Raw genomic sequence first — 15,242 nt, forward strand, 5'->3', positions numbered from 1 at the left:
AAGTACTAAGTAGTGACTACATTTCACATCTAGGAATTGAGATGCTTCCAAGATTAAAATCCTTATGGCTTTGTTTGCTTCCATATACTTTTTTTTTTTTTAACTACATTTTACAGGTAGACTGAAAAATCTTTGACATTAATAACTTAGAAGCTATAAAGCTAACATTTTAAATATACTGTATCTGGATGCAATATGCAACACTATTTGCATTGTAAACTCCCTCGACAACACCCACGATTTTAAAGCCTTAGTCTGCAAGATTGTCATCGGTTGGACTAAAGCTCACTTGTCAGTCAAAACAGTGTGGTTAGTAGTGTGACATTAGTGTCCGGGGATTTTCTGTCGACGAAGTTTATATTGTCTGTAGGCACTGCTATGTCCTCCTAATCTTTCTGATGATGACATGCATCCCACAGCCGCAGAAAAGTTAGCAATTTAGCTGACACTTAACAAAGGTGTCATGCATTCTGCTGCTCACGCTGTCAACACACGGTACGACACCCTGCAGACTGCGCTGCTGCGAGCGCCCCGGCTGACATTAACATGCAGTTTCTATCAGCTTCCCGCCGTCCTGTATTTACCTGCAGGCTGTCCCATGTGATCCTGCAGGAGCGGACTTTAATTTTGCTGCATTGTCCTTCAACAGTAAATTCCTGCACCAAATCCACCTCATTCCACTCCATCCTCACAGCCTGTCAGCGAATCAGCGGCCCTTTATGGTTTCAGATGGAAAAATGTTGCCAGAGATACTTTACAGAGAGAAGCTTAGAAGGGGTGGGGGGGGGAACGAGAGCGATCCTTATCACAACTTTCCCTCTCGTCCGCCCGGTGATGTGCTGTGATTTACGACACTCTCTCCCCCTCTCTCTCTCTCTCCCTCTTGCTCAGCCAAACGCTCCCTCCACCCCCCCCTCTTTCTCTCTCTCTCTCTCTCTCTCTCTCTCTCTCTCTCTCTCTCTCTCTCTCTCATACAAACTCTCTCCAGCATTGGTGTGTTCTCCTATGACGTGTAAAACCCACTAATGTGACACTGCATTTAATTACTACAGTAAACAAACATGAAAACCTATAAACCGGTACAAAAAGAGAGGTCATCACCGCATCCTTTTCTTATACCTCCCTGTTTTTCTCTATCCTTCCATCTTTCTACACCTTCTTCTCTTCTTACACCTCTCAGCATGTCTCTGTTTCTGTAACACCACTCCTTCTTCCACACCTTCTCCATCCTTCTTAATCCCCGTATCTTTCTATCTGCATCCCTTCATCTCTCTTTCTCTTTATGCCATCCATCTGCAGCTGGCTTTTTGCTGCAGCAGCAGCGACATCCCCTTCTCTCTCTCTCTCTCTCTCTCTTTCTCTCTCTCTTTCTCTCTCTCTCTGTCTCTCGCCCCTCACACCTCCCTCTTTCTTTCTCCCACTTTCTCTCAGAAGGGAAATCACTGCACCACAGCCTGATGGGGCATAAGCTGCTCTCAATAAACCTCTGCCTCCTGCTCCAGATGTGTGTTATGAGGAAGATGATGATGATGATGATGATGATGATGATGATGATGATGATGATGCTGATGAAGATGATGCTGGCAGATTAACAGCCGTGGCAGGGTGCCGCCGGATGCGTCCAGCGACACACGCGGGCACTCGACATGTACAGTATGTGCACACACACAGACACACACTACAATAACAGTTGACTCCTTCTGCGTCATATTGTCCTCCACTTTTTCTCCCTGTCTCGCTCTCTGCAACACACTCACAGACACAGTGACATGTGACTTAACTGCTGCACCACACATTTTCTTTTTCTCTGTGAAACAGACATACATCTGTCTTTCACTCAGATAAGCGCACACGCACGCACGCACACACACACACACACACACACACACACACACACACACACACACACACACACACACACACACACACACACACACACACACACACACACACACACACACACACACACACACACACACACAGTAATGAAAGCAGACTGGAATTTTTGCCAGTGCTGCTGTTCTGGGTGCAGGACAGGCATCTGTGGGTGTGAGGGGGCTTTGTGTGTGTTGGTTGCAAACATAACATGTGGGACTATTAAAAGTGATTTATTATGTTTTAAGAATCAAATATAACATATTATAGTAGCAGTGATAGTACTGAAATTGGATGACATTTGCATTATTATTCAATCGTTTTTTAAGGCTGAAATTAATAGGTTTTTATAATTGTCTTGAGAGGGTTGGCAGCTCTTTAAAGGGAAAGTCACATTTATTTTGATGAGGTATGACTTTGCACATTGCATATTCACAATTAGAATGTATGCATGCAGGGCTCCAGACTTTTTTTTACTAGGAGCACTGTAGGCCCTAACTGAAAATTGTAGGGGCACAGGCAGAAAATTTAGGGGCGCACACCTTAAATCGACCTGCAACGCAATTTTTCACATTTCCCCGATTTCAACTGTTTTACTGATAAATGCTTTAGTTCACAGTCACATTTTAATTGAATGGTGCTTAACCAATGCACATCCAGAATTGTAAACAAAGTATTATTACTGTCCATGTACTGGATTACTGCTTCATACAGGCTCTCCCTCCCTCCTCTCTGTCTTTTTTTGTTAACACTGAAATAACAATCATATATATGGTGATTAAACTTCCACAGAAAGGGGAGTCTCGAACTAAGTTCAACTAACACCCAGTTTGGGAAAGATTAAGTGATGAGCGAGCCAGAGAGAGGAGCTCACAACACTCAAAACACACAAGCACTATTTGTTTGGATGAGGTAAATAGTTATATATTTGATCAGCAACTGTCTATTCAAAATGTAATAGAAGTAGTAGAATAGGATGGCTAACGGTAGGCTAAGGCTAACTCCTTATCATGTATCTCTACGCAGCATTTTCCTCGCCAATTTACGGTCTATAGCAAACAAAATGGATGAACTTCACCTGCGGATCACCACTCATATATGGATTATGGACTGCAACATCATGATCTTCTCCATTTCGACCATTAGGTCGCAGTCTGGAGCCCTGGGATGTGTTTTCAGGAAGCCTAACTCACTTTACAACAGGATGTAAGCATATCATTCATCTAAAGGCTCAAATTCTGGACTTGAACCATATTTCTCCAACTAAACTAAACATTTTCTCTGATTGGCTCAACTGAATACAGGTTAGACTTGGAGGAATACAGACGTGTTCAACACTACTTGATATTGGTAGAGCTCAGGGTTGCCAGATCAGATCCCATATTGGACTCCTTTTTATCTGATTGAATGACTCTGGGAGGCTTGTGTTAATTCAGACTACTTGGTCAGTTTTCCTTGAATAAATGTTACAGGCTAAATTCCAATAAATCAGCCCTTACTCTGATCCAATTAGTAGAGAGAATGACAAAGATGCCATCATTGTGTCTAATCTGCTGTAACTTGAAGAAAAGGAAGAAGTAGAAGAAGCTACCTAATGTGATTAAAGTCTTATAAAATCTCCCAGTGGTCCATATATAGGTGAATACTTGTTTGGTTAATGTAACATTATCCAAGACTTCCGAGAGATTTACTTTAATAGCTTACTTTTTCAATATAATTACTGGTGGTTTTGAGATTGTTTGAACTACAAAGCCTACTTTTAAAAGACTTATTTTTCTCGCACCCATGTTCAGCCACAGAACATCATGGAGGTTCTGAGGAGCCAAATTCCTGCCTAGAACCACATAATGGCCATAAGTATGTTGACTAGATGTATGAATAGTTGTGACAAATGTGAATATGTTAATTTTTTTTTTTTTTTAACAATATATCATTATATCACACTTCAGACTTTGAAAAAAAACTAACATTATTTCATAAGGACAAAGAAACTCCTCTCCAATCCGAAGCAATAAAACTGGGCTTCTGCACTTTTATGACAATTGGGGCAGGCTTGCAGCTCTGATTGTGTTGGCAACACTGGTAGAGCTGCTTACAGGCTTTCCAGTTGCAAATAATCAGTGTGGCATGAGCAGACAATGGGACACAGACAAGTCTCTTTACATTGTTTTCTCTGTCTCTCAGTGGGAATGTCAAAACTTATGGCCGTTTTACAGTAGCCGCAGCCAAGCTGGCGTGCATCATCGTGATGTCAAAATGAAAGAGATCTTGCCGGCGCGCCCAGATCCTGGGTAACTGGATGCCAGGACTCTCAGAGTGACTGCAAGTCTCTCTTGTAAACTTACTGGGTTAAAATGAGTTCTTTTATGGTGAATGAAAGGCTCAATCCGACGAAGTAGGTCATCGAATCAAATCAAAGCATTGACGTAAATACTGCTGCCAGTTCTGCCGTTGTTTACCTTTTTCTTCTTCTTCTAGTCCGTAGAAAGAGCAAAGTCGGTAGCCTTTCCTCATTAGCGCCACCTCTGTTTAGGAAAAGACTGCAACTAGTGTTGCGACCACCAGCGTAGGGTAAGAATAGTTACGGCGATTCCGTGACGTCACATTTGCACGCGCCAGCTGGGCTGCGGCTACTGTATTAGACCCTTTAGTGTGAAGCTTTACTCAGGATAAACACAAAGTCATACGCAGGACAACATGTGAACTTTGGTTTAAGAGGTCCTTTTTAGTGCTTTGATTATTGAATGCAATAGTCTGCCACTGTATTGGTGTCCGTAGATTTTCAAGCCATTTTGCTATAATTGCGCAACCGACCTGTAAGAAGTGATGTGCTGACAAGCAGTCCTTCAGAACGATGACATTGTAATTCACTGGTCTTTGTGGCAGTTTCACATATGTTGGCATCACGGTAATAATCTGAAGCACATGGGGATATTTGACCTTCTCAATGTGTGAGTATTACGTTTCCCAACAGTGTATGTTCTCAGAGTTATGCATATACTAGGAACACAGACACGTTGTTCTGATCACAAGTCCCTCCAGTAATGAAACCCAACCCCTTTTCTCATCTGCTGTACGCGTCCAGCAAAAATATTCCCCTTAATCTACAATAACAGCCTTCAGACATTCCTGCAGCCCCAGCCCAACCAAAGTGGAAATCTCTGTAACCAGAACCACTCCAGTGACTGATGTTCTCACAGCAGGGTGGCCTGCTGGTTACAGAGATCATCATGTAACTGAAAGGTCACATCTTGGAACCCTAACGCTGACAGCTTGTCCATCAACAGCCATGTGTCCTAAGCAAAGCAGTGAAGACCCTCAGCCGAATTTAGGAACAAAAACAGGAAGACCTGCTGGATTTAGGGAATACTCACTTAATGTAACTCAAGTTCTGTTGCAACACAATATCGCCCAGATCTCATCCAAATGGAAACTTCGCTACAACTACAGCGTGCTTTAAATGTTCTGGATTTATGAATAATATGAATGATATTTATAGTTGTCAAACTAGTATCACATCATCAGCAGAGTGAACTTTTGTCACGTCTAGTGAGTTAAGTCCGCCGCCGTCCCTGAACCCAGACTATCAAAGGCATTTCTAGTGATGACAGTGAAAATATTCATCTTAATCTACATCAACACAACCCCTGACATGCGTGTTTTGTCAAGAGCGCACAAAAACACATACGAAGACACAGCTGACTTCTTAATATATCCCTCAGCGGTGCTCTCACACACAGCTGGATGGGGTAGAGTTACACACGGTCGGATCAAGAGACTTGATTGAGTGTGTGCGTGCATGTGTTAACTTAAAATGCGCGATAGTCTCCGTGGTCATTCTGCAGTTGTTGTTTTCTTTTGCTGGCGTGGCTAAACAAAAGGGAAAGTATTACTTTCTGAGTAAAAGAATGACATCAACACAGCCTGGTGTACCGTTTAAAGACAGTAGGGATGAATGGCTTATCCTGAATTCCCTTTAAGTCCTTTAAGTAATATTAAAAATAAATTTTGCTGCAATGAGTAATGACATTAGTGATGAGATGAGTGATTAATAACAAATCAACACACTAAAAACACTAAAATCTTACACTGTCACAACTTACAACTGTCAGCACTGTCATGTTTACATCATTTCTGTGGGAAGAAACGGCATCTGGTGTGTGTGTGTGTGTGTGTGTGTGTGTGTGTGTGTGTGTGTGTGTGTGTGTGTGTGTGTGTGTGTGTGTGTGTGTGTGTCCATGTGTGCGAGCGAGCAAGAGTAAGTGGGAGGTTTTGGATATGATTATATTGAGCCAAGAGTCACACCCTGACTAAGAGCCATGCATCCACATCCCTAAGAAACCCACACACAGACATACAAAATAACACTGTCAAGTCCAACACACAAATGGCCAAAAGAAGCCTTGCCTGCACATAGCGTCAAGTTTAAACCGCACTGACATAAACATCACTGTGTGTGTGTGTGTGTGTGTGTGTGTGTGTGTGTGTGTGTGTGTGTGTGTGTGTGTGTGTGTGTGGTTTGGATCGTGAACAACTTCAGACAAGTCAGAGAACAACTTTCACAAACTTAAATCGAAAAGAAATTAAAGTACACTCACACACACACACAAAAACACTTTTTCTCCTATTTCCAATTTTTCTAGTGTTCTATTATGTATGACAAGCTCATGTGAGAAGAAGGCAAAAGAGTGTAAAGCACAATTTGTTGAACTCACCCCCACACTCCTGTCCTCCTGTCTCAAACTCTTTGTTTTTGCTTTGAACCAAATGTTTAAAGGTAGAGGACGAAGAAAGACAGACACCTCAAGACGGCTGTGTGAAGGAGTGCGCGTGGTGAGAGGAAGAGGAGAGGGAGGAGGAGGAGCTGTTTGGCTAGCTAACAATCCTCTTAGACTGGTTATGTCATGGGACCAAGCTAATCCTACCTTCACTGACTGACCCACACACACACACACACACACACACACGTATGCATGCACGCAAGCACGCACGCACACACGCTCACACACACGCACACACACACACTGGCTGACTAACCAGCAGACTGACCAACCCAGATACGCACACACAAACATGGTTGGTGACTGGCTAACCGAGGCCTAGCCAACATGTACAAAGCAGTCTAGTCTGTGGTTAAATACAATAGCTAACATGGTTAAAAATAGCTTTTAGTAATAAATAAAGAGCTGCTATTATGAAGTCAGCTGCTCTTTTTACTATATGACTCATTATTTTGTAGAGAAGATCATTATTTTGTAGAGAAGATAACATGGTTAGCTAACGGTGATTAGTCAGACTAGTGACAAAAGGCTAATTCCCATTTTCATCTCTTTTCTTTTCTGTCTGTAAATACATATATAGGGTAATTATACTGTATGTATCGTGTGTGTGTGTGTGTGTGTGTGTGTGTGTGTGTGTGTGTGTGTGTGTGTGTGTGTGTGTGTGTGTTGACATGGTTCTTACTGGTAGAGAGCTATAATCATCACTGTCACTAATCCGTGGGCTAATCCGCTAGACTACACTACACACAGAGACAAATACATACCCACGTGCACATGCATTGTACTATAGCTATGTGAATAGGCACACGCATCAATACATGTGTTCAATGTTCAATTTGCATTCCCTACATTAAATGTGCCTAGTTTAAGATTTGAAGTCTGCCAAATATCACAAAAGGAACCTTACAATTATATTACTGTAAAGGAATAGTTAGATTTTTTGGGGAATGGGGAAAGAGCTAGCCTGGCTCTGTCCAAATAACCACCTCTAAAGCTCACCAGTCTGTGTGTGTGAGTGTATCAGAGGTGGAATGTACATTTACTCAAGTACTGTAGGCCTACCGGTACTTAAGTAAAAATTTGAGGTACTTGTACTTTACTTGAGTCTTTTCTTTTCATGCCACTACTTCTACTTCTACTCCACTACACTTTTGAGAGAAATATTGTACTTTTTTCTCCACTACATTAATCTGACATCTTAAATTACTAGTTACGTTACAAATTAAGATTTTTGCACACAAAACACACCGAAGCTTTCACCGGTATTATCATGTGTTGTAGTGGACAGATCTTAATATACACAATGCACAATAGATCCTGGCTGTTGAGATTGAGCATATTAGAGATGCATAACACAGCCTGTCCTCCTGCACCCTTAGCCCAGCCAAGTGCAGCTCCAGTGTGTGTGTGTGTGTGTGTGTGTGTGTGTGTGTGTGTGTGTGTGTGTGTGTGTGCATACTTGCGTGTGTTTATGTGTGTGTGCGTGCATGCATGTGTGCGTGCATGCATGCGTGCATGTGTGTGTGTGTGTGTGTGTGTGTGTGTATGCTTGCATGTGTTTGTTTGTATGTCTCCACCCACCCTGTCATTAGCACTATCTGTTGCTTCTGTGGTCCAGCTCTGCTCCAAAGGCTGCGGACTTCCTGCATAAATGAACAATGAAAAGAAATGTAAGCATGAAATATTGAAAAAAGGAACCAAGGAAAGGGTGAGTTGAGCCTTGTGGCCTGGTAAACATGTGATACACAGTGTGAGAGAGAGAGAGAGAGAGAGAGAGAGACAGAGAGAGAGAGCCTTGACCTTTATTAGGCATTCAATCCCATCTGAATTACCTCAAAGATAAATGGACAGGCAACATCGGCATTAGTGTGAAAAAGGTTTTCCATTACACTGCATTTAAATCATAAATTCTCTATTTTCATCAAAATACCTTTTACAATTCGTCGTATGTGCGTATTTTGATATTTATATATTGATTTGTCTCAGTATTGTACAATGTATTCTGGCATTTATTTGTCCTTGTTAGAACTGTCCTTATTTATATTCAGCCTTTCTTATTCCTAATAAGGATGCAGAGGATGTTGTTGGCAATTTGCCTGCGATAACAGCACTAAAACACAGAGGACAAGGTGTTGCAATAAGACTGACTCTGCGCAGGCTATATATTTATGGCTATATGTCTCCAACACATCTGAAAGAAACTTTAAAAGTAATGCCATTGGATAAATATAAAACACATTACATTACAGTATTTCTGTCAGGTCCATTAAAGTCAAGAACAACACAGACAATAAAAACGCTTTAGGAAATTTTATTGAATATTTAATTAAATTTGGCGGTACGGCTCTTTTCAAAGGAGTCCCCTGACCTTAAATGAGCACCATGAAAGGGCATTGAATCAGGGGACAGCAGCAGCATTAGGGGATGCTCACACAGTTTAAGACTGGGAGAGCTAACTATTCCCCCATATGAACTAGGGGTGCACGATTCAGGAAATTTCACGATTCAATATCTATTTTTAGGCTCAAGATTCGATTCAAAATCGATTCTCGATTCAAAAAAACGATTCACAGTCTGTAAATGTAGTTACTTTTCCCATGTGATTGCAGTAGACATAAAAATAAAAAAATATGAATCGATTTTTGGAATTCTATGAATCGATTTTGAATTGGTAGAGCTTGAATCGCGATTCGAATGTGAATCGATTTTTTTTGCACACCCCTAATATGAACAGAGCAGCAACGATGACATAGAAGCAAATGCCACGTTATACACGACAAGGTGGAGCAGGGGAGGAGGTGGGTAGCATAGATGCGAGCAGCAAGCAGTTAGGAGCAAACTAAAGCAGCTTTAAATAGGGGCGCCCTGTTTGAGTGTAGCCATTTAGCAGCGAGGGGAGTGACCAGCTGATGCACCGATGCAGATCAGCTGTTGCAGCTCAGCTGATGCAGCTCAGCTGATGCAACTGTGTTGTTGGCCAATAGCGGTTAGCAGTGTCTTGACTACTTGGCCTGCCAGAACTGACGCTGACGCTCAATGAGTGGAAAAAAGTGGAATCTCCTCCATCTTATCTTTACCTAGCTCCATCTCTCTCTCTGTGTAAAATCTATACATTTGTTTTAATTCTACTAAAACCAGAGAGGGTCAATCTGGGCTAATCCCAGCCAGCTCCAAGTTTCACCTCCAGTCAATACAGCAGTCAATGCAGTACTTCATATGCAATTGAGCTGATGAATTAGTACCTTACAATCAATAGAGAATTTAGAACAGTATTTGTGTTCAATTAAGCAGTTATTTAATTACAGAAGATATCACAATCAGACAGCTATAATAGTATGTTAATAATTTAAGAGTAATTTATGGAAACAGTGAGATCATCGTCGTTAGTTGTGGACTCACTTTTGTTCCACCACAATATGACCATTACACTCTCTATTAGAGGGCTGAGTATTTGGTGATGTAGGAGAGCAGGGGAAGCTTCTAAGAGGGAGATGGTGTCCTTATGTGGTAGGTGCAAACTCGCCACAGGCACCTTGAATAAGCAGATATAAAAAAACGATATATTGTGGAGGCCTAATGGCAATCACTCATATCAAAACCACATCTGTATTACAGTCTGGTGCTAGAAACTGAGGGACCAGGGGGGGGAAGCAGTCTCTTAAACTGTTTATGAGTTCTCATTCCTATTAAACCTTCTGTCCACAATAAACAGATTTTAGCATTTTTTTCAAGTTTTTCATTTTTTACCCAGTCACAGTTCATGTGCCAGTAGATCTGTAATAGGTTTAGGAGCAGCAGGGTGAGATCTAAGAGTAAGACCAAAATAATAGCAGGAGTTCTGCTGTTAAATAAAGGTTTTTCTACAGATACTGAAGCTCAGATATTATAATAAATGATCAAAGCACACACATGGGAAAACCTTAATGGCCTCTATGACTCAGCCAAGCTGGAAACACTCTGGCTAAAATAGTGTTATGATTAATTCATTATTCACAATACATATTGCAGTTAACAAGCATATGCTAATAATATGATTCTAATGAATGGTCCATTGGCTTTCTTTTTTTTTTTTTTTTTTGGTGAGGTTGTCGTGTCCCTGCAGGGAGCGGGCACAAAAACAACACACCAGTGTATTAAAATTGTTGAACTGTATTCTCTAAAGCAATGAGCAATTCAAACTGCTACTTTGGCAGAATATTGTCTGATATTCTGCAGCAGAATAGATTCCGATTCACCCTGTTGATGTTATGTAACACACTAATCATCTTATCTGGCTAATTACTGACCGAGCTTCTGACTGAGCCTCTAAACCTCATACGCACAACATCATCGGCTCTCTGTGTTTGTGTGTTTTCTGTATTTGAGTGAATGATGCTCAATACTGAGTGGGGGAAAAAATATCTGTTCTTGTCACTCAGCTATTATATTCATATGAGATGTGTGTTTGTTTTCTGGTACCTTGTGTCCAGGAGGGGCAGTGTCTGAGGTAGAAGCTGACCTCCGGCCTCCTGGCTCCCCACTGCTGGAGGAGATCCAACAATAACACCTCCTGAGGGAGAACGCGCTCTGAGAAGATACAGAGGGTGAGAAAACATTGGCCAAGCTATTACAGTGTGCGTTATTGTGATTTATACAGAGAAGACAGAGAGAGATGATTCACCAATTACAGAAATATATACATTCAGTTATCAGTACTTACATTATCATGAAGTCCAATTTAACAGCATTAAATAGGACATATACTGTATCTGTCGTCTTAAAAAAAAAATGTAATGATATTATCTAGTAAAACACTTCTTATAACTCATCAGGTTGTGTTTGCTTTTATTTAAGGATCTTTTTGTATTACAAACTAGCCAAAGAGTGTTCAAACACACAGATTTGTACTGTACTGTAAATTCTAGTGGAGATCCGAAAGTCAATAGTCACGCAGCAAAATATATCAATCCATAGCTAACAATACCCCCGTGAGCCGTGAGGCCAGTTGTGGCCTTTAGGCATGGCCTCTCATTACACAAGAAACTAAATTTACACCCCCATTTATTATGTGCTGCGTCACAGCGTCACCCTCTAAGAAAGAGTATAGTATTAGAGCCATTTATAGCTCAGTCACACCACAGTGCTTCACAAACACACTGTGTTATCGTGTTGATCGCTACTTTACAGCTGTAATGGAATGAATGTAGGGCACGCTTTAATGGACACAGTAGCTCTCAGTGTCTGCATGTGATGGACTGGCCTATTCAGGTTTACAATGGCATGCAGTATACAGCAGGCACTTAGCACTATTGATTTCACATGGTATAGCCGGGATATAGGTCTGACTTTGTTTATAATCAGCTTCAAAGCAACCGATCTAGGCCAGAGTCATACTGTCATTATCCTGACATATAACTCCAGATTATAGATCATGTAAATACTCTTAATACTCAAAAAGACTCTCAAGGGTGTCAATAGTAATTATATTAGTAATGAACATGGTGGTGAATTATGTGTTTATAGAAATAAAGGTTTGGCTACTGTGAAAACAGCAGAAAAACAATAATTATTATTAGTATACATCATCATTATTCTGTGTTAAAGGTCCCATGACATGCTGCTTTTTTATGCTTTTGTATAGACCTTAGTGGTCCCCTAATACTGTATCTGAAGTCTCTTTCCAGAAATTCAGCCTTGGTGCAGAATTACAGCCACTAGAGCCAGTCCCACAATGAGCTTTCCTTAGGACGTGCCATTTCTGTGTCTGTAGCTTTAAATGCTATTGAGGAGGAGAGAGGGGGGGCAAGGTGGAGGGTGGGGGTGTGGCCTTGACCAACTGCCATGCTTCACTAGTTTGCAAGCCATGATGTCTCTTTCTCATGGGTGGGCCAAATTCTCTGGGCGGGAAAAGCAGAGAAAGGGGAGGTAACCTTTCCCCTTATGACATCATAAGGGGAAGATTCCAGATTGGCCCATCTGAGGCAGAGCAGGATACCCAGGGCTCGGTTTACACCTATCGCCATTTCTAGCCACTGGGGGACCATAGGCAGGCTGGGGGAAAGCATATTAATGTTAAAAAAAAACTCATAAAGTGACATTTTCATGCCATGGGACCTTTAATGGAGCTTCAGTGGGTTCATGCTTCACTATATCAATATTCAACAAACCAAAAATGAGGAATATGTGGATATATTATGAGAGTGTAACAAAAAAACATATTTTTCAACCCCTTTCAATGTGTGTTAAATTTCAGAATAGAGTCACATCAGTTTAATTCTTCTTATTATCACGTACTAGTCTATTGGCAACGTTTTGTGTAGATAGAGCAATATGTCCTGTTAATGCCTCAGATGAGATCATGTGCTGCAGAAAGCTGATGCTACAAGGTGGATGCCCATGGAAAACTGTCATTTATATATACAACAGTTATATATACACTTTCTGATGATTTCTTTTATTTTTTATTATTATTAATTTCTTAATCATTCTTGTCTTGTCTTTTATCATTCCTGCCTTGTTTTAATTGTAAATTGTAAATATGTTTTTTTCTTCTCCAACTTATCTCATATAAATGATTGTGTAGATGATAGATGTATGGGTGTAGATGAATGGTTGACTGGATGGAGCACAGATGGACTCACCATGCCCATTCCATACTTCAGCTAAGTGACACTCCCCCTCGCCGGCTTCTTTGCAGTATTCGACAACGTCAATAACTCTGGTTGCCGGAGTAACTGGGACCTCAGTTAGCATCTGCTGGGTGTCATTGAGGTAAACCGTCAGAATCACCTGAGAGCACAGAAACAACCATGTCAAATGTCAGAAAATGTCTTCACGTTTACCAACTTACCGTTTCAGGAACATGGGTATGACGGATTAAGTATTTCTCACTGATTACTGATTGGGATCAGATAACTAATTAACAAACTAATTAACTTTGCTAACTACTGGTTATCAAACTCAACTTCACTAAGGGCCACACTGGAAAAAGATAATCATACCAAGGGTCAGACATGTAGAGTTTATTGACATGTTTTTATTTAATAGAAAAAGTCACTGCATGTCTCAGAGTCTTCTGACTTAGAGTTTGGTCGACATAAAGCCCCAAAAAAAGTTTCTTAGTTATCATAGAAAAGAATCGCCAAAAAAGATCGCAAAAGCAACCAAAACAACGGAGGGGAAAAAAAGCATAGAAAAAAGCGCCCCAAAAAAAGTCTGAAACAGTGGCAAAAAGGTTGAAAAAAAGCCAAAAAGTGATAAAAAAAAAACTTAGACGGGCCAAAATTTATTGAGAACTTAAATAGATGTGCGGGCCGGATCAAAATCTGCGAGGGGCCGGGTTTGGCCCGCGGGCCTTGAGTTTGACACATGTGGGTTAACCCATCAATCAACAAGTTGTTAATGATAACTAGAGATGTTCTGATACCGATACCAGTATCAGTATCGGCTCCGATACTGCCTAAAACGCTGGTATCGGTATCAGGAAGTACTGGAGTTTATGAACCAATCCAATACCACCTAATAAAGCCCTGAAGAAAATCTATGTTAAAGTAGTTTATTTATGTTCTTTTTCCGTTATAACTGACTGTCAAACTGGATAATAAAAGAAAGTTCTACGGCATTCATTGTTTGTGTTTGAGTTTAACCTGAGCCAGACAGACAACAAAGATAGAAATAATATCACATCCATACAGGGATAGTAGTATACAGTTGTTAAAACATATCTCAACACCTTTACACAATCACACATTCACAATCACTGACCCAACTCTTAGCAAACAAGCGATCGAGCCTGCTTTAGAAAGTAAACTAGCCGCAAGTTTGCGGTAAAATGCAATGTATGCAATGCAACTGTGAATCAAATAAACGTATTATAAATAATGTTATGTCATTTTTTTACTCTTACACTGAATGTTTGCTGCTTCAAACCAGATGAGTATTGAAAAGTATTTTCCGCGACTGAAAAAGGCACGTGTTGAGGATGAGGACCAGCCTGAAGCGGAGGTATCAGTCTGAAACAGAGCTGTAACAGTCCGACCAGTGTAATTAGTTATGTTATTAATTTGTTTTACAATATTTTCAGGCTTCAACCAGTGAAAGACAGGGTCAGGGAGAGAAAGAGAGAGATTCGTTAGGCATTAAAGTAGGAGAGGAGGACAGCATCCAACAGCATAATCCTCCTCAGTTTTTGGTACCCCCTCATCAAAACATAATTGATTTTATCTCTCCATATCCAGTCCGAAATGTTCAGAAATCAAGTTTATCCAACTCTTTAGTTAGATTAGTTTAGACTAATATAATAAAATATAAAGTTTTTAGTTTGGTTTATCATTTTAAACATATCTGAAAAAGCAATATATGACTTCAACGTATCAGCTGGGTAGTAATGATCCTCTTTGAAATCATTTTGTTATCAAATCCAACAAATTCTGCAACAGATTAAAATAGCAATCAAAAAGGATATCCTGTTTTATCGCCAGTGATGTCACTGCCAATGTCACTGGTGATGTCATGTCAGATAGTCAGTCCGCAGTTGAAAGATAAATTTAGGGTAATCTGGGATAGGAACCGAGGCACACACACTGATACAGATACACTTTTAATCTC

General features: G+C 40.7%; 1 protein-coding gene across 3 annotated transcripts in view; it reads right to left on the bottom strand.

Annotated features, from left to right (window-relative positions):
• LOC114546961 (apoptosis-stimulating of p53 protein 1-like) overlaps window positions 1-15,242 on the bottom strand; it is a 52,824-nt gene that overhangs the window by 24,553 nt on the left and 13,029 nt on the right. For all 3 annotated transcript variants that reach the window (XM_028566157.1, XM_028566158.1, XM_028566156.1), the window contains exons 2-4: window positions 13,277-13,424; window positions 11,115-11,222; window positions 8,238-8,299 (exon numbers count right to left, since the gene is read on the bottom strand). In XM_028566157.1, the coding sequence (XP_028421958.1) occupies window positions 8,238-8,299; window positions 11,115-11,222; window positions 13,277-13,424 (318 nt within the window). The remainder of the gene's footprint in view (window positions 1-8,237; window positions 8,300-11,114; window positions 11,223-13,276; window positions 13,425-15,242) is intronic.

The sequence above is a fragment of the Perca flavescens genome, chromosome 20 (genome assembly GCF_004354835.1).
Source record: "Perca flavescens isolate YP-PL-M2 chromosome 20, PFLA_1.0, whole genome shotgun sequence".
NCBI lineage: Eukaryota > Metazoa > Chordata > Actinopteri > Perciformes > Percidae > Perca > Perca flavescens.